Here is a 20,213-nt window from a genome sequence, read left to right as displayed (position 1 = left end):
AACAGCTTAATCAACTGTATGTGAAGAAGATGAGCCGCGCTGCATGAAGAAAATGGTGGCCACACCAGATACTGACTGTTTTCTGATACACGCCCCTACCTTTTTTTAAGGTATCTGTGACCAACAGATGCATATCTGTATTCCAAGTCATGTGAAATCCATAGATTAGGGCCTCATTTATTTATTTCAATTGACCGATTTGCTTATATGAACTGTAACTCAGTAAAATCTTTGAAATTGGTGCATGTTGCGTTTATATTTTTGTTCAGTGTCCATCTAAACATGAGTAATAGTGACCAGTAGCAGGATAAATAGATAGATACTAATGGTAATATATACATGTAAACAGGAGTAATTGTGACCAGTAGCAGGATAAATAGATAGATAGATACTAATGGTAATATATACATGTAAACAGGAGTAATTGTGACCAGTAGCAGGATAAATAGATAGATAGATACTAATGGTAATATATACATGTAAACAGGAGTAATCGTGACCAGTAGCAGGATAAGTAGATAGATACTAATGGTAATATATACATGTAAACAGGAGTAATCGTGACCAGTAGCAGGATAAATAGATAGATAGATACTAATGGTAATGGCAATCAATAATCCATGGACAGCAGTTTAAAGGAGTAACACATTGAATCAATAATCATTTTAGCTGCAGCATAGGTTGTGTCTGAGTGGGTAGAGACCTGGGGATGGGCATAGGGTCAGTATGGATAGTCTGTGGGAGAGGGAGAGCACTAGTTGTTAGCCATTTAACAGTCTTATGTTCAGGGCATTGAAGCTGTTTAGGAGTCTGTTTTGCTGTTTAGGAGTCTGTTTTGCTGTTTAGGAGTCTGTTGGTCTGAGCCCTGATGCACCAGTACCGCCTGCTGGACATGAGCATGGAGAACAGTCCATGTCTTGGGTGGCTGGAGTCCTTGGCATTTTTTCAGTCCTTTCTCAGACACCGCCTGGCATGTACAGTGCATTCGGAAAGTATTCAGAACCCCTTTGACTTTTTACACATTTTGTTGCTTTACAGCTTTGTTCTAAAATTGTTTAAAAAGAATCCCTTATAAATCTACACACAATACCCCATAATGACAAAGCGAACAAACAGGTTATTAGAAAAAATTGGCACATTTAATGAAAAATAAAAAACAGAAATACCTTTACACAAGTATTCAGACCCTTTGCTATGAGATATTGAACTCAGGTGAAACCCGTTTCCATTGATCATCCTTGAGCTGTTTCTACAACTTGATTGGAGTCCACCTGTGGTAAATTCAATTGATTGGACATAATTTGGAAAGGCACACACCTGTCTATTTAAGGTCCCACAGTTGACAGTGCATGTCAGAGCAAAAACCAAGCCATGAGGTCAAAGGAATTGCTCGTAGAGCTCCGTGACAGGATTTTGTCGAGGCACAGATCTGGGGAAGGGTACCAAAAAGTTTCTGCAGCATTGAAGGTCCCCAAGAACACAGTGGCGTCCATCATTCTTAAATGGAATAAGTTTGGAACCACCAAGACTCTTCCTAGAGCTGGCTGTCTGACCAAACTGAGTAATCAGGGGAGAAAGCCCTTGGTCAGGGAGGTGACCAAGAACCCAATGGTCACTCAGACAGAGCTCCAGAGTTCCTCTGTGGAGATAGGTAAGAACCCAATGGTAACTCAGACAGAGCTCCAGAGTTCCTCTGTGGAGATAGGAGAACCTTAGAAGGACAACCATCTCTGCAGCACTTAGGCCTTTATAGTAGAGTAGCCAAACGGAAGCCACTCCTCAGTAAAAGGCACATGACAACCCGCTTGGAGTTTTCCAAAAGGCACCTGAAGGACTCTCAGACCATGAGGAACAAAATTCTCTGGTCTGATGAAACCAAGATTGAACTCTTTGGCCTGAATGCCAAGCGTCACGTCTGGAGGAAACCTGGCAGCATCCCTAAGGTGAAATGTGGTGGCAGCATCATGCTGTGGGGATGTTTTTCAGCGGCAGGGACTGGGATGCTAGTTAGGATCGAGGGAAAGATGAACGGAGCAAAGTACAGAGAGATCCTTGATGAAAACCTGCTCCAGGGCGCTCAGGACATCAGACTGGGGTGAAGGTTCACTTTCCAACAGGACAACGACCCTAAGCAGAATGAGAAACTCCCCAAATATAGGTGTGCCAAGCTTGTAGCGTCACAGCCGAGAAGACTCGAGGCTATAATCGCTGCTAAAGGTGCTTCAACAAAGTACTGAGTAAAGGGTCTGAAAACGTATGTAAATGTCATATTTCAGGTTTTTATTTTTAATACATTTGTACAAATGTCAAAACCTGTTTTTCATTATGGGGTATTGTGTGTAGATTGATGAGGGGAATAAACTATTTAATCAATTTTAGAACAATGCTGTAACGTAGCAAAATATGGAAAAAGTCAAGGGTGTGGTGAGTGTGGTGTACTTTCCGAATGCACTGTATGTCCTGGATGGCAGGGAGCTCTCCCCGAGTGATGCGCTGGGCCATCCGCACCACACTCTGTAGGGCCTTCTGGTCATGGGCATTGCAGTTACCATACCAGACGGCGATACAACCAGTCAGGATGCTCTCGATAGTGCAACTGTAAAAGTTCCTGAGGATACCAAATCGTTTCAGCCTCCTGAGGGAGAAGAGGCGTTGCCGTGCCTTCACGACTGTTCTGGTGTGAGAGGACCATGTTAAGTCCTCAGTGATGTGGACACCGAAGAACTTGACGCCCTTGATCAGGGATGGGCAATTCCAGTCCTAGGGGGCTTGATTGGTGTCACAGTTTTGCCCCAGCCCCAGCTAACACACCTGACTCAAATAATCACCTAATCATGATCTTTAGTTTAGAATGCAGTCAGCTGTGTTTGCTAGGGATGTAGAAAAAGTGTGACACCAATCAGGCCCTCGAGGACTGGAGTTGCCCACCCCTGCTCTCGACACTCTCCACATGTCAAATGAGTTACATGTGTGTAATGAATGACACAGACCTACTGTGTTTGTAGATGAGGAGGAGAGCTTTGTCCCGGCCGGGGCTGGTGAGGAGAGCTGTGCCCCAGCTAGAGAGCACAATGTTGTCATCGCCAGGGACAAGAGCCTGGAGAAGAGACAGATCCAGCACAGGTACAGTTAGTACGATGACCACAAGATGCAGATCTGGGTTCAAATAGTATTTGTTTTCCTTCAAATAATTTGAGCCTTCGATCGAAACTGCCTTAGGTGACAAAGTGGGTGAGCATTACACTTTTGGGACGACTCCATTGGTGCCATTGTGCCAGTCAAGATCAATCGAATAGAGCTAAATGGTTTGAAAGAAAAATAAATACTATTTGAACCCAGGTCTGATTATTGAGTACATCGTCTCATCTAACATTGTTGTAAGTGATTTTCAGGGCTCTGAGTGTGTCTTTGAACTTTTAAACTAGCCCACTGACACACCATTGTTCTCTTCACACATTAGTGTGTGTGTGAAGGGTATTCACTAGGAACCAAACAGAAGCAAAACAGGCCAAAACGGGGAGGGACCCACCTTAATTTGTCCAATAACAAACACTATTTTTTGCAAAACATTTAGCTATGGTGTGCGCTAATGAATACAGCCTTTGTTATTATCACTGCAGGATCACAGCCTTCCAGGATACCTGGCCCAAGCTGGAGAAGTGGTTCTCTGGTAAACAGAGCATTCTGATGAGACTGAATGCTGAGATGTCGGAGGACATGCTCTTTAGAAAAGTGGAATCCATCCTGTACCAGGCCATGATGCAGTCAGAAAAAGGTACAGGCCAGTAAGGGAATGGTTGATTTTAAGATAAGATATTAATTCTCCAAAATGGGAGATTTGACTTAATGCTACTTTGACTCTAAAATTGCCCAGTGTGATGCCTACTGTATCTAAAGTTGTTCTATGTGTAATTATTTTGACCCACCAGGTGAGGAAGTTGTTTTGGACAGTGGGAAGGCACCAGTGGTCTCAACTGCTCTCGTCCAGGTAACTCCGGTTGTGGTCCCAGCTCCCACTGAGTCCACCTCCACCCTCACCCAGGAGGGCCTGACTCCAGCTGTGAAATGCTCCAGCTCCAAGTCCAACTCTCACTCCCCCAAAGGTCGGCTAACAACCACGTAGTGTATCAAATGGCACCCTATTCCCTACATAGTGCACTACTTTTGACCAGAGTCCTATGAGCCCTGGTAAAAAAAAAAAAAGTTGTTCACTATATAAGGCATAGGGTACCATTTGGGACAGATAGTTTGTTTCAAAGACAAGAGAACCATATCGTCAAACAGTTCTGTTCCATTCTGTAGGTTCACAGAGCAACGTCGAGAAGAACACATCCGAAGGGAAAGATGTCCATCGTAAGCTGTCCAAGTCTGGATCAGGTCCATTACTGATATCAGCCTAGCTATTAGTAACATTCTACAACAAACAACAGTTGCTCTCACACTGTTTTTAAACCACATAAAAAAAAAGAGGTATGGTGGCCTAGGGTCTTTGGAAGACACTCAATTTCCTTTCTATATCCGATCCAATAAACAATCAATATGAGAGGAGTGGGACTGCCCCGCTCTTTTAAAAAATCAAATAAAATATCCCTTTTTCCCATTGCTTCCAGGAGGAGCCGTGGGGCGTTCTAGGAAGTTGTCCATAGCCTCCTATGAGAATTCCCATGGTGGGAACACCAGCCCTACAGAGCCCCTTGCTCCCACCCCTGGAACTGCACACTGGGTGTACGTGGACGAGCCCCTTCCCAAGGTACAGTAGGAGTAGGGTGTTGTTTCCCATAGATGCTAATCTTGGATCAGTTGTGCAATTTCCCCACTATTGGTTAAGGTTAGGATTGGGAAAAACAGAAGCTGATCCTAGATCTGTACCTAGGGGGAACTTTACCCTGTACTGGTGCATACTGGTGGAAGACAAGATAACCATTATAGGTTTGCATGGGCTTTTTCTCTTCCCATTAGCTCTCAGTCAGAATGTATAGTCTCATTAGCTCTCAGTCAGAATGTTTAATCTCATTAGCTCTCAGTCAGAAATCATAATTTCATTAGCTCTCAGTCAGAATCATAATCTCATTAGCTCTCAGTCAGAATGCATAGTCTCATTAGCTCTCAGTCAGAATGTTTAATCTCATTAGCTCTCAGTCAGAAATCATAATCTCATTAGCTCTCAGTCAGAATCATAATCTCATTAGCTCTCAGTCAGAATGCATAGTCTCATTAGCTCTCAGTCAGAATGTATAGTCTCATTAGCTCTCAGTCAGAAATTATAATCTCATTAGCTCTCAGTCAGAAATCCTAATCTCATTAGCTCTCAGTCAGAAATCATAGTCTCATTAGCTCTCAGTCAGAATGTATAGTCTCATTAGCTCTCAGTCAGAATGTTTAATCTCATTAGCTCTGTCAGAAATCATAATCTCATTAGCTCTCAGTCAGAATGTATAATCTCATTAGCTCTCAGTCAGAATGCATAGTCTCATTAGCTCTCAGTCAGAATGTATAGTCTCATTAGCTCTCAGTCAGAATGCATAGTCTCATTAGCTCTCAGTCAGAATCATAATCTCATTAGCTCTCAGTCAGAAATCATAATCTCATTAGCTCTCAGTCAGAAATCATAATCTCATTAGCTCTCAGTCAGAAATCATAGTCTCATTAGCTCTCAGTCAGAAATCCTAATCTCATTAGCTCAGTCAGAAATCATAGTCTCATTAGCTCTCAGTCAGAAATCATAATCTCATTAGCTCTCAGTCAGAAATCATAATCTCATTAGCTCTCAGTCAGAAATCATAGTCTCATTAGCTCTCAGTCAGAATGTATAGTCTCATTAGCTCTCAGTCAGAATGTTTAATCTCATTAGCTCTGTCAGAAATCATAATCTCATTAGCTCTCAGTCAGAATGTATAATCTCATTAGCTCTCAGTCAGAATGCATAGTCTCATTAGCTCTCAGTCAGAATGTATAGTCTCATTAGCTCTCAGTCAGAATGCATAGTCTCATTAGCTCTCAGTCAGAATCATAATCTCATTAGCTCTCAGTCAGAAATCATAATCTCATTAGCTCTCAGTCAGAAATCATAGTCTCATTAGCTCTCAGTCAGAAATCCTAATCTCATTAGCTCAGTCAGAAATCATAGTCTCATTAGCTCTCAGTCAGAAATCATAATCTCATTAGCTCTCAGTCAGAAATCATAATCTCATTAGCTCTCAGTCAGAAATCCTAATCTCATTAGCTCTCAGTCAGAAATCCTAGTCTCATTAGCTCTCAGTCAGAATGTATAGTCTCATTAGCTCTCAGTCAGAATGTATAGTCTCATTAGCTCTCAGTCAGAATGTATAATCTCATTAGCTCTCAGTCAGAATGCATAGTCTCATTAGCTCTCAGTCAGAATGCATAGTCTCATTAGCTCTCAGTCAGAATGTATAGTCTCATTAGCTCTCAGTCAGAATGTATAGTCTCATTAGCTCTCAGTCAGAATGTATAGTCTCATTAGCTCTGTCAGAATGTATAGTCTCATTAGCTCTCAGTCAGAAATCATAATCTCATTAGCTCTGTCAGAATGTATAATCTCATTAGCTCTCAGTCAGAATGCATAGTCTCTAGCTCTGTCAGATGCATAATCTCATTAGCTCTGTCAGAAATCATAATCTCATTAGCTCTCAGTCAGAATGCATAGTCTCATTAGCTCTCAGTCAGAATGCACAGTCTGATTAGCTCTCAGTCAGAATGCATAGTCTCTAGCTCTGCCAGAATGCATAGTCTCATTAGCTCTCAGTCAGAATGCATAGTCTCATTAGCTCTGTCAGAATGCATAGTCTCTAGCTCTGTCAGAATGCATAGTCTCATTAGCTCTCAGTCAGAATGCATGGATGTGTTCAGCATAAAGGTTCAGGCCAATTACGAATCAATTAACAAAGAGAACCAGGCACTGGTCCTTCTTGCCCTCATTCTTGAAATCAATGAGGTCTAGAACTTCAAGGTTGAGTTGAGTCATTTGCAATAGCCATGGATGGCCACAAGAGGGACCTCCCAAACTTCTATTTACACTCATTGGCCTGGTGTCTGTCTATGTTTGAGCCTGCATTTCCCCATTCTACTTTCTTTTGTGGAGTAGGGTGAAGTTGCCCCTAGACGCTGATCTTGAGTCAGTTTTGCATTTCTCCCACTAATGGTTAAGGTTAGGATTGGGGAAGAGAAAGCTGATCCGAGATCTGTAACTAAGGGAAACTTCACCCAGAGCATTTTTTGTCTCTCTTCCCCAGGAGATACCAGAGTACCTTGTTCCATACTGGGAGAATGTGTGTAACTCCTATGTGACTAACGTCAAGGCCGTGATGCAGAACCTCCGCAGAGAACGCATCTTGATCATTCACCATCTGTTTAACATCAGGTGAGGATAAAGGATTGGCGTCCCGCTAGCGGGACAACTTCTGGTGAAACTGGAGGGCGCGCAATTCAGATAAATAATCATAAATATTATGGATTTTAAACATCTAGGTACATATAAGTGTCTTATATCGGCTGAAAGCTTAAATTCTTGTTAATCTAATTGCACTCTCTGATTTACAGTAGCTATTACAGTGAAAACATGCCATGTGATTGTTTGAGGACGGCGCCCCACATCAAAATATTTTCCACCGGCACATATAACGATTAAATATTCACTTTTTTAAAATCTTCCTCTGATTTGTCATCCAAAGGGTCCAAGCTATAACATGTAGTGTCGTTTTTGTTAGATAAAATCCTTCTTTATATCCAAAAAAGTCAGTTTAGTTTGGGCCATCAAGGAAGGAGGAATCCGAAAATCTACCCCTAAACTTTGTTTCAACAAGTCAAAAAACTTTTCTATTTACTCCTCACCCTAAAATGTAATCAAACTATAATATTTATTTTGAAAAGAAGTATGTTCAATAGGAAACCGATTTTAGCGGGTGCATAATGTCTTCATGGCGCGCGCAAACACGAATTTCTAAGACTGTCCTACTAAAACTGTTATTTCTTATTTGTTTTTGAAGTTACAAGCCTAAAACCTTGAACATAGACTGCTGACACCCTGTGGACGCCATAGGAATTGCATCCAGGGAGCTAATTTTCAATATGACCTTTCTCTTGCATTTCTAAGAGGATGGTCTCTCAAGAAGAAAAAAAATATGGTTGGTTTTTCTTTGGATTTTCTCCTACCATATCTATTGTGTTATATTCTCCTACAATATTTTAACATTTCTACAAACTTCAAAGTGTTTTATTTTCAATGGTACCAATTATATGCATATCCTGGCTTCAGGGCCTGAGCTACAGGCAGTTTACTTTGGGCACGTCATTCAGGCAGGAAGTGGAGAAAAAAGGGGCCTAGCCCTAAGAAGTTTTAACAATGGCGCCAGAGAAGAAGGCTGACGTTTTACGTTTTCCCAACCGATTGTGTTTTTTGTTTGTTTATTTGCGTTGTTTGTAACTTATTTTTTTTATTATTTTGTACATTATGTTGCCGCTGCCGTCTCTTATGACCGAAAATAACTTCTGGACATCAGGACTGTGGTAACTCACCACGGACTCACCAGAATACTTTTTTTCATTTAAAACCTCTTTGGGCTAGGTGGGGCGCTAGTGACCCACCTCGACAACATCCGGTGAAATTGCAGACCGCGAAATTCAAAATACAAAAATCGGAATATTAAACATTCATGAACATACAAGTGTCCTACATCATTTAAAAGCTTAACTTCTTGTTAATCCAACCGTGTTGTCAGATTTCAAAAAGGCTTTACGGCGAAAGCATACCATGCGATTATCTGAGGACAGCGCCCCGCATTTACCAGCATTAAAACATTTTCCAAACCAGCAGAGGGGTCACAAATCAGAAATAGCGATAAAATAAATCACTTACCTTTGAAGATCTTCCTCTGTTTGCAATCCCAAGGGTCCCAGCTACACAACAAAGGGTCATTTTGTTCAATTAAGTCCTTCTTTATATCCCAAAAAAGTCAGTTTAGTTGGCGCGTTTGATTCAGTAATCCACCCGTTCCACTCGTTCAACAGGCAGACAAAGGAATTCTAAAAGTTACCAATAAACTTTGTCCAAACAAGTCAAACAACATTTCTAATCAATCCTCAGGTACCCTAATATGTAAATAAATGATACAATTTAAGACAGAATGTAGTATGTTCAATACCGGAGATAAATAACGAGGTGCGCGCCCCTCATCCACGCTCGCCACAAGACTACAGTCAAAATGAGAGCCACCTTGGAAAAACTACAACTACTAATTCATTTTTCAAAAAACAAGCCTGAAACCCTTTCTAAAGACTGTTGACATATAGGGGAAGCCATAGGAACTGCAATTTGGGAGGAATTCCTTTGAATATCCCATAGACAAGCATTTGAATGGACTGTGACCTAAAACAAAAAGAATCCAGATGGATTCTCCTTGGGTTTTCGCCTGCCATACCATTATTTTAACAGTTTTAGAAATGTCAGAGTGTTTTCTATCCAATGCTATCAATTATATGCATATCCTAGCTTCTGGGCCTGAGTAACAGGCAATTTACTTTGGGCACGTCAGTCATCCGAACTTCCGAATACTTCCCCCTAGCCTTAAGAAGTCTGAATGAGCCTGACGTGAATGATTTACTGCTTTCTCGGGAATGAGTGTATCAACAAACAGCTGGCTGGTTATACGCTGTACCGGCAGGATAGAACAGCGGCGTCTGGTAAGACAAGGGGCGGCGGACTATGTATTTTTGTAAATAACAGCTGGTGCACGATATCTAAGGAAGTCTCGAGCTCTTGCTCGCATGATAAGCTGTAGACCACACTATCTACCTAGAGAGTTTTCATCTGTATTTCTTGTAGCTGTTTATATACCTCCACAGATGGAGGCTGGCACTAAGACAGCATTGAATGAGCTGTATTCCGCCATAAGAAAACGCTCACCCAGAGGCGGCGCTCCTAGTACTCCTGGGACTTTAATGCAGGGAAACTTAAATCCATTTTAGAAATGTTCTATCAGCATGTTAAATGTGCAACCAGAGGGAAAGAAACTCTGGACCACCTTTACTCCACACACAGAGACGCATACAAAGCTCTCCCTCGCCCTCTATTTGGCAAATCTGACCATAATTCTATCCTCCTGATTCCTGCTTACAAGTTAAAATTAAAGCAGGAAGCACCAGTGACTAGATCAATAAAAAAGTGGTCAGATGAAGCAGATACTAAGTTACAGGACTGTTTTGCTAGCACAGACTGGAATATGTTCCGGGATTCCTCCGATGGCATTGAGGAGTACACCACATCAGTCATTAGCTTCATCAATAAGTGCATCGATGACATCGTCCTCACAGTGACCGTACGTACATGCTCCAACCAAAGCCATGGATTACAGGCAACATCCGCACTGAGCTAAAGGCTAGAGCTGCTGCTTTCAAGGAAGGAACTCTAACCAGGAAGCTTATAAGAAATCCCGCTATGCCCTCCGACGAACCGTTAAACAGGCAAAGCGGCAATACAGGGCTAAGATCAAATCATACTACACCGGCTCTGACACTCGTCGGATGTGGCAGAGCTTGCAAACCATTACAGACTACAAAGGGAAGCACAGCCGAGAGCTGCCCAGTGACACGAGCCTACCAGATGAGCTAAACTACTTCTATGCTCGCTTCTAGGCAAATAACACTGAAACATGCATCAGAGAACCAGCTGTTTCCCGGAAGACTGTGTGATCACGCTCTCCGCAGCCGATGTGTGTAAGACCTTTAAACAGCTCAACATTCACAAAGCCGCAGGGCCAGATGGATTACCAGGATGTGTACTGCGAGCATGCGCTGACCAACTGGCAAGTGTCTTCACTGACATTTTCAACCTCTCCCTGTCCGAGTCTGTAAACCCAACATGTTTTAAGCAGACCACCATAGTGCCTGTGCCCAAGAACACTAAGGTAACCTGCCTAAATGACTACCGACCCATAGCACTCATGTCTGTAGCCATGAAGTGCTTTGAAAGGCTGGTCATGGCTCACATCAACACCATTATCCCAGAAACCCTAGACCCACTCCAATTTGCATACCGCCCCAACAGATCCACAGATGATGCAATCTCTATTGCACTCCACACTGCCCTTTCCCACCTGGACAAAAGGACCACCTATGTGAGAATGCTATTCATTGACTACAGCTCAGCGTTCAACACCATAGTGCCCTCAAAGCTCATCAATAAGCTAAGGACCCTGGGACTAAACACCTCCCTCTGCAACTGGATCCTGGACTTCCTGACGGGCTGCCCCGAGGTGGTAAGGGTAGGTAACAACACTTCCGCCACGCTGATCCTCAACACAGGGGCCCCTCAGGGGTGGGTGCTCAGTCCCCTCCTGTACTTCCTGTTCACTCATGACTGCATGGCCAAGCACAACTCCAACACCATCATTACATTTGCCGATAACACAACTGTGGTAGGCCTGATCACGGACAACAACGAGACAGTCTATAGGGAGGAGGTCAGAGACCTGGCCGTGTAGTGTCAGGACAACAACCTCTCCCTCAACGTGATCAAGACAAAGGAGATGATTGTGGACCACAGGAAAAAGAGGACCGAGCACGCCCCCATTCTCATCGACGAGGCTGCAGCGGATCAGGTTGAGAGCTTCAAGTACCTTGGTGTCCACATCACCAACAAACTAACATGGTCCAACCACACCATGACAGTAGTGAAGCGGGCACGACAAAACCTATTCCCCTTCAGGAGACTGAAAAGATTTGGCATGGGTCCTCAGATCCTCAAAAGGTTCTACAGCTGCACCATCGAGAGCATCCTGACTGGTTGCATCACTGCCTGGTATGGCAACTGCTCGGCTTCCGACCGCAAGGCACTACAGAGGGTAGTGCGAACGGCCCAGTACATCACTGGGGCCAAGCTTCCTGCCATCCAGGACCTCTATACCAGGCGGTGTCAGAGGAAGGCCATGAAAATTGTCAGACTCCAGCCACCCTAGTCATAGACTGTTCTCTCTGATACCGCACGGCATTCTGGAGCACCAATTCTAGGTCCAAGAGGGTTCTAAAGAGCTTCTACCCCCAAGCCATAAGACTCATGAACATCTAATCAAATAGCTACCCAGACTATTTGCATTGCCCCCCCCCCCCCCTTACACCAGTGCTACTCTCTTGTTATCTATGCATAGTCACTTTAATAACTCTACCTACATGTACATATTTCCTCAGCTGGTGCCCCCGCACATTGACTCTGTACCGGTAACCCCTGTATATAGTCTCGCTATTGTTATTGTACTGCTGCTCTTTAATTGCTTGTTACTTTTATTTCTTATTCTTATCCGTATTTCTTTAAACTGCATTGTTGGTTAGGGGCTCGTAAGTAAGCATTTCACTGTAAGGTTACGCCTGTTGTATTCGGTGCAGGTTACTAATAAAATTAAATTTGACATTGTTTAGTGCACAATGGACCTAAGAAAAAAGGGAATACCTAGTCAGTTGTACAAGTGAAATATATCTTCCACATTTAACCCAACTCTGACAAACCCATATTAATCGCCTGGTCCAAGATCTGTAAACTCCTATTTCACAGAAAGATCTGGGATCAGGCTACGGTATTATTACCTCCTTTCTTGGAACTGTGACGTCTGATAAATGCACTTAAAATATATTTGACTTGACATACCATTTCACAACATTTAATCTGTGCTGATCTCTAACCAAATTGTATTGGTCACATACACGTGTTTAGCAGATGTTATTGGTCACATACACGTGTTTAGCATTTGTTATTGGTCACATACGTGTTTAGCAAATGTTATTGCGTAGCAAAATGCTTATTTTTCTAGCTCCAACAGTGCAGTAACATCTAACAATTTCACAACAATACACACAAATCTAAAGCAAAGGAATGGAATTAAGAATATTGAAATATTTGGACGAGCAATGTCAGAGCGGCATAGACTAAGAAACAGTAGAATAGGACAGAATACAGTATATACATATGAGATGAGTAATGCAAAAATATGTAAACGTTATTAAAGTGGCCAGTGATTTCAAGTCATGTCTGTTGTTTTTTGATCTGATCTCGCATCAGTGAGGATGCCTTGTATCTATACTACTGCTGTAAAAAGATCAAGGGTGTGGGGTTTCCACGTCACCAAGTTCAATAACAAAACAGGCACCAGTAGCACAAATAGAATGCAAAGGGGAAGTTTATTAGGGATTTTGGTACACAGGGAATTCACCAATCACCTCACGATCCACAAGCTGTTCTCTTTGTCCATTCCGTTTTCCAGGGGTAATCCTCACACTCGGGTCCTCAGCCAATCCAATACACAAGGGGGGTAATCCAACAGTGCAGGTCACAACGGGCAATCACACATTTTCATTATTTTTTTTATTTCTCTCGTTTCTCTCGTTTCTCTCACCCTTCATACCTCTCTTGTCTCTTACCTCTTCTGCCCCTTTGTGCAGTCTGCTTCCTCCTTTATCCCCAAGCACTCTTTGGCTTAACGATTTACAGTCTTGCCTCGTTGGGGCAGGAAGTCCATATAAGGCTTTGGGGTGGAGCCAGCGACCTGCAAGATATCTCTCCTCGATTACCACTCCCCTCACCTCTTCCTGCCGTCTGCCACACTGCATTTGGGATATGTACAGTGTGAACAGAGAGAAGTAACTCTAACTCTCTTATCTTGTGACGCTTGCAGAGAGGAGTTTAAGCAGTACCTCCAACGGCCCGACCTGAAGCAAGAGTTTGTGTCCCAGTGGCAGCAGAACTATAACAGCATCCCCAAGGACATGAGAGATGATGAGGAGACCAAGGCAGAGCTGCACCAGCGTCTGGATGTAGGCTAAAGTAACACAAACGCCATCAAAGCCGTGTCTGTGTGACATTTGCTGATGTCTGTTGTTTTTCCCATTGCCTGTCAATACTGAGAGTCTGTCTGTCGCTATGTTGGTCCGTCTGTCTATCCGGCCGTCCTTCTGTCTCGTCGGTCTGTCCTTCTGTCTGTGTTTGTCTATCTGTCTCGTCTGGTGTTGCGACACTGCAGGACCTGCGCGAGCGTCTGTGGGACATCTGTGATAAGCGTAAGGAAGAAGCGGGGCAGGAGCGGGCGGCGATCATGTGCGACGGCTGGCTGGAAGACCACACGGCGGTGCTCATCAACCATTTCTCCACACTAATGCAGGTGATACTCCTCCCATCCTGCTCATGAACATGTTATCTCAGCATCACCCAGAACCAAATATCACATGCGTTTGCCAGCTGACAATAAAAAGCAAGTTGAAATGAGAATCTCCATCTTAAATTTGCTCCAGGGGCGCCATACTACTATGGCTGACCCTTTAAAACAACACATATCACTGCACTTTAAAACAACACATACGTATCACTGGTGTATGTGACAATAAAACATTTTAAAAAATAAATTATATATATATATATATATATATATATATTATATATATATATATATATATATATATATATATATATATATATATATATATATATATACAGTACCAGTCAAAAGTTTGGACACACCTACTCATTCCAGCGTTTTTCTTTATTTTTACTATTTTCTACATTGTACAATAATAGTGAAAACATCAAAACTATGAAATAACACATATGGAATCATGTAGTAACCAAAAAAGTTTTAAACAAATCAAAATATATGTTATATTTGAGATTCTTCAAAGTAGCCACCCTTTGCCTTCATGACAGCTTTGCACACGCTTGGCATTCTCTCAACCAGCTTCATGAGGTAGTCACCTGAAATGCATTTCAATTAACAGGTGTGCCTTGTTAACCTCACTAGGGTAGGGGGCACTATTTTCACCTCCGGATGAAAAGTGTGCCAAAAGTAAACTGCCTGCTACTCAGGCCCAGAAGCTAGGATATGCATATAATTAGTAGATTTGGATAGAAAACACTCCAAAGTTTCTAAAACTGTTAAAATAATGTCTGTGAGTATAACAGAACTGAAATGGCAGGTGAAAACCTGAGGAAAATCCATCCATGAAGTGCAATTACTTTGAAATGGCTGTTTTTCCAATGAAAGCCTATCCACCATTTAAAGGGATAGGACCCAGATTCCGTTCCCTATGGCTTCCACTAGTTGTGAACAGTCTTTAGACATTGTTTCAGGCTTTTATTCTGAAAAATGAGGGAGAATGACAACATTGAGTGAGTGGACCCTGGGATGTCCTCAGAGCTCTTTCTGCGCACGACCGAGAGCGCGCCTTTCTTGTTTTCCTTTTATATTGACGAAGCTTTTGTCCGGTTGAAATATTATTGATTATTTAGGCTAAAAACAACCTGAGGATTGATTATAAACATCGTTTGACGTGTTTCTACGAACTTTATGGATACCATTTGGAATTTTAGTCTGCCCCTTGTGACCGCATTTGAGCCATTGGATTACTGAACAAAACGCGCCAACAAAATGGAGGTTTTTTGATATAAAGAGGGACTTTATCGAGCAAAACAAACATTTATTATGTAACTGGGAGTCTTGTGAGAGCAACCATACGAAGATCATCAAAGGTAAGGGATTAATTTTATTGCTATTTCTGACTTTCGTGACTAATCTACTTGGCTGGTAACTGTACGTAATGTTTTGTGTGCTGAGCGCTGTCCTCAGATAATCGTATGGTTTGCTTTCGCCGTAAAGCCTTTTTTGAAATCTGACACGACGGCTGACACGACGGCAAAACCCATTAAGTGCTATGACGAAACTGTCTCTCATGAGGACCGCCACAGGAAAGGAAGACCCAGAGTTACCTCTGCTGCAGAGAATAAGTTCATTAGAGTTAACTGCACCTCCGCTTGCAGCCCAAATAAATGCTTCACAGATTTCAAGTACAGACACATCTCAACATTAACTGTTCCAAGGAGACTGTGTGAATCAGGCCTTCGTGGTCGAATTGCTGCAAAGAAACCACTTCTAAAGGACACCATTAAGAAGAAGAGACTTGCTTTGGCCAAGAAACATGAGCAATGGACATTAGACCGGTGGAAATCTGTCCTTTGGTCTGATGAGTCCAAATTTGAGGTTTTTGGTTCCAACCACTGTGTCTTTATGAGACGCAGAGTAGGTGAACGGATGATCTCCGCATGTGTGGTTCCCACGTGAAGCATGGAGGAGGAGGTGTGATGGTGTGGGGGTGCTTTGCTGGTGACACTGTCTGTGATTTATTTAGAATTCAAGGCACACTTAACCAGCATAGCTACATGGCATGGCATTCTGCAGCGATACGCCATCCCATCTGGTTTGCGCTTAGTGTGACTATCATTTGTTTTTCAACAGGACAATGGCCCAACACACCTCCAGGCTGTGTAAGGGCTATTTGACCAATAAGGAGAATGATGGCGTGCTGCATCAGATGACCTGGCCTCCACAATCACCTGGCCTCAACCCAATTGAGATGGTTTGGGATGAGTTGGACTGCAGAGTGAAGGAGAAGCAGCCAACATGTAATCAGCAAATGTGGGAACTCCTTCAAGACTGTTGGAAAAGCATTCCTCATGAAGCTGGTTGAGAGAAGGCCAAGAGTGTGCAAAGCTGTCAAGGCAAAGTGTGGCTGCTTTGAAGAATCTAAAATATATTTTAATTTGTTAAACACTTTTTTGGTTACTACATGATTCCATATGTGTTATTTCATAGTTTTGGTGTCTACACTATTCTACAATGTAGAAAATAGTAAAAATAAAGATAACCCTTGAATGAGTAGGTGTGTCCAAATGTTTGACTGGTACTGTATATACAGTTGAAGTCAGAAGTTTACATACCCTTTGGTTGGAGTCATTAAAACTCATTTTTCAACCACTCCACACATTTCTTGTTAATTAACAAACTATAGTTTTGGCAAGTCGGTTAGGACATCTACTTTGTGCATGACACAAGTAATTTTTAAAAAACATGTTTTTTACTAGGATTAAATGTCATTGCAAACACCATGCGTTGCAAACACCATGCTCTACCAACTGAGCTGCAGGGAATCACTAAGCCTAGTCCTATATTTTTATATATATATCTTTAAAAAAATCCAGGACTAGGCTTAGTGATTCCCTGTAGCTCAGTTGGTAGAACATGGTGTTTGCAACACATAGTGTTTGCAATGCCAGGGTTGTGGGTTCGATTCCCACGGGGGGGCCATGTATGAAATGTATGCGTTCACTACTGTAAGTTGCTCTGGATAAGAGCGCCTGCTAAATGACTAAAATGTAAATATGTGTCTGGGAAACCGCCCCTAATTTTTAAATCTGTCATGAGCGACTGTGCAATTGCTTACGTGCATAAGTGAAAACGGGAATGTTTCAGGTTTGGTTTCTATCTCCATTTCGAGGTTGATTAGCTCCTTTTGGCTGAAATGCACACTGATGTACTAATGTTGTCCTCCTCCAGGTGGAAGTGGACCGATTCCAGGACTCTTTACGTCTCCTGCGGGATTACTACACAGGCATGTACAAACAGGTGCTGTCTGAGGCGGGGCCTGAATTCACCTGTATACCACTGCTAGACATCGTGGCGCTGGAGGAGCCAGGAACCCAGACTGACAAATCCAAGAGGCAAGCAGAAGGCTGCTGCTCTGGGGAAGGGATTCGTCCAGATTCATTCGAAATACATTGGGTGTATTCATTAGAAACCATACTGAAGCAAACAGGGAGGGACCTATCTATATTTGTCCAATAATAAAACTCTTGTTTTGGTTGCAAAAAAACGTTTTTTCCATTGAAAAATGTTTGCTATGGTGTGCCCTAATGAAAACACACCTGCTTTTCTTACAGTTATTCTCCATTGATGTATAATAGAAACTGACCTAGCTAGCTGCTATCCTCTAGCCCAAATCCTGGTTTTCTGTCAGTTATTATCTGTTTATACAGAGCCTAATGAAGTTGCCTTTTGTGCAGTCAATCACAGCATGGACCCATTTGAACTGGTATGCCAATGCCAGTCAGGGAGAGTCACAGCTATTTCAATAGTTAATACCTTTGCTTATTTAGGGGAATTCACAGTATAAGGTTTTTGTCAATTGTTCCTGTCGTCTCACCATCAAACACTCCTGTCCCTCCAGTTCTGAAAGAGTCACCAAGAGTGCTGGTAAAAGAGACTCTGAAGGAGATGAGAAGAAGAAAACCAAAGTGTAAGAGAAAGCCTGGCACTACCCAATTTACCTCTCACCGTGGTAAAATATAGACATGTTAAAGGGGTATTTCATACAAAAACAATATTGTTGAACTTTGTTCACTTAAGTCCACTGTTAATGCAATCCCATTTTGGTTTGCATGTCAGCGGTCAGGTTTTCAAGATAAGGCACTTTCAGTACAGAGCAAAAACTTCCATTGATGATGCGTTTTGCATCATGTGATTGTGTTGTCTGTTATTGCAGTGTTCCACTGATTCCCCGGAGACCTCCCTCTACTGAAGTGGCCTCTATGAAACAGAAAGGCTTCCAGGACCCTGACGAGAAGCTGCTGCATGACATCTATCAGACTGCTCTGACAGCCATCAACAACATGGTGAAGAAGTGTGTGTGTGTCTGGTGTGTGTGTGTGTGTGAGCGTATGTGTGTGTTTCTCATGGGTAGTTGTGTGTGTCCAGGTGTCAGTGGAGGCGGCGCAGCGCGAGGCAGAGGAGAATGAGGAGGCTCAGCAGCAGATGGATAGAGAACGGCTACAGAGAATGTCCCAAGCTTCCGCCTCCGCTGCCGCCGCAGCCAACTCTGGCAAGGACAAGAAGAAAGCTGGAACCAAGAAGAAAGGTTGGACTTATTCTACCCCAGTGGTATTCAATTCCAAGCCTGGAGGTCTGGAGTACTGCTGATTTTCTGTTCTACCTGAAAAATAATTGTACCCAACTGGTGTCCCAGGTCTAAATCAGTCCTTTATTAGAGGGGAACAATGAAAATCAGCAGCTTCAAGGTCCAGGTTTGGATTTGCCCCATACTCTATCTCACTCCACAATCGTCTCCTCTCACCATTCATAAGAAATGTCCCTCTTTAAATTGAGTACATGATTTAAAGTCAACAGTTAGGAAAATATCACATACTGTCACAAGTTACTATGATCAGCATTGTTTGTTTGATGGGACTGGGATCCCTGCACATCGGTATGTGTCAAGCGTATTTATTTTTGTGTCAACAGTTTTGAGGATTTTCTCTTGAAAATGACGACTCAGAAGCCAGGCCTTATTTTGAAGTGTAAACTGGATGACTTCCTTTTTAGGCCCCCCCTCCCCTGCTCAGGAGCCCAGCCCACCCCCTGCCCCAGAGGAAGATTCAGAGGAGGTCTGCAAGAGGGTCATACGGAACAAAATCAGACAAGAGTATGCTGCAGCCCTCGACCATGAAGGTACCTAACTACAGCATTGGCTGAGCCCAAATGCCACTCTATTCCCTACATAGTGCACTACTGTTGACCAGGGCCCTGCTATAACCTACATAGTGCACTACATTTGACCAGAGTCCTGTGGGCCCTTATCACATTAGTGCCCTATATAGGTAATAGGGTGCCTTTTGGGACGCAGCCTTCCCCAGCTGAGACACCCATGCATACCCCACAAGACATGCCACCAGAGGTCTCTTCACAGTCCACAAGTCCAGAACAGACTATGGGAGGCGCACAGTACTACATAGAGCCATGACTACATGGAACTCTATTCCACATCAAGTAACTGATGCAAGCAGTAAAATTATATTTAAAAAGCAGGTAAAAATACACCATATGGACCAGCGGGGACTGTGAAGCAACACAAACATAGGCACAGACACATGAATACACACACATGATAACATACGCACTATACACACACGTGCACATGGATTTTGTGTTGTAGATATCTGGTAGTGGAGTAGGGGCCTGAGGGTACACACTTAGTGTGTTGTGAATTCTGTAATGAATGTATTGTAATGTTTTTAAAATTGTATAACTGAAGAGTAGCTGGCAGCAGCTAATGGGGATCCATAACAAATACAAATGCTTTTACTTGCCCCTCCACCCCACCCTCCCAGACAGTGCAGTGAAGGTGCGTATGGAACTGGTCAAGGCCTGTGCTCTGTGCATGGTGAGGGTTCTGCACAGACAGGCAGAGCAGGCCTTCAGGACCATGGAGGAGTGGTTGGGAGCCCGCTTCCTGTCTGAGATGAACAGGTATACTCCGGCGATGAAGTTCCCCCTAGGTACAGGTCTAGGATCAGCTTCCCCTCCCCAATCCTTAACATTAGTGGGGGAAAT

The 20,213-nt window shown here is 42.9% G+C and overlaps 1 protein-coding gene across 4 annotated transcripts in view; it reads left to right on the top strand.

The window, feature by feature from the left end:
* Positions 1-20,213, top strand: part of spef2 (sperm flagellar 2) — a 50,543-nt gene that overhangs the window by 21,772 nt on the left and 8,558 nt on the right. For 3 of the 4 annotated variants that reach the window (XM_029717993.1, XM_029717991.1, XM_029717994.1), the window contains 14 exons: positions 3,006-3,123; positions 3,621-3,775; positions 3,930-4,103; positions 4,303-4,377; positions 4,611-4,750; positions 7,254-7,381; positions 13,680-13,818; positions 14,025-14,162; positions 17,385-17,548; positions 18,055-18,123; positions 18,370-18,499; positions 18,582-18,741; positions 19,206-19,331; positions 19,991-20,129. In XM_029717993.1, coding sequence (XP_029573853.1) covers positions 3,006-3,123; positions 3,621-3,775; positions 3,930-4,103; positions 4,303-4,377; positions 4,611-4,750; positions 7,254-7,381; positions 13,680-13,818; positions 14,025-14,162; positions 17,385-17,548; positions 18,055-18,123; positions 18,370-18,499; positions 18,582-18,741; positions 19,206-19,331; positions 19,991-20,129 — 1,855 coding nt within the window. The remainder of the gene's footprint in view (positions 1-3,005; positions 3,124-3,620; positions 3,776-3,929; positions 4,104-4,302; positions 4,378-4,610; positions 4,751-7,253; positions 7,382-13,679; positions 13,819-14,024; positions 14,163-17,384; positions 17,549-18,054; positions 18,124-18,369; positions 18,500-18,581; positions 18,742-19,205; positions 19,332-19,990; positions 20,130-20,213) is intronic. The other variant, XM_029717992.1, reaches the window with a different exon arrangement.

Source organism: Salmo trutta, chromosome 27, assembly GCF_901001165.1.
Source record: "Salmo trutta chromosome 27, fSalTru1.1, whole genome shotgun sequence".
Taxonomy (NCBI): Eukaryota; Metazoa; Chordata; class Actinopteri; order Salmoniformes; family Salmonidae; genus Salmo; species Salmo trutta.
Note: the sequence above shows the minus strand (reverse complement) of the source record. Positions and strands in the feature narration are given on the sequence as shown.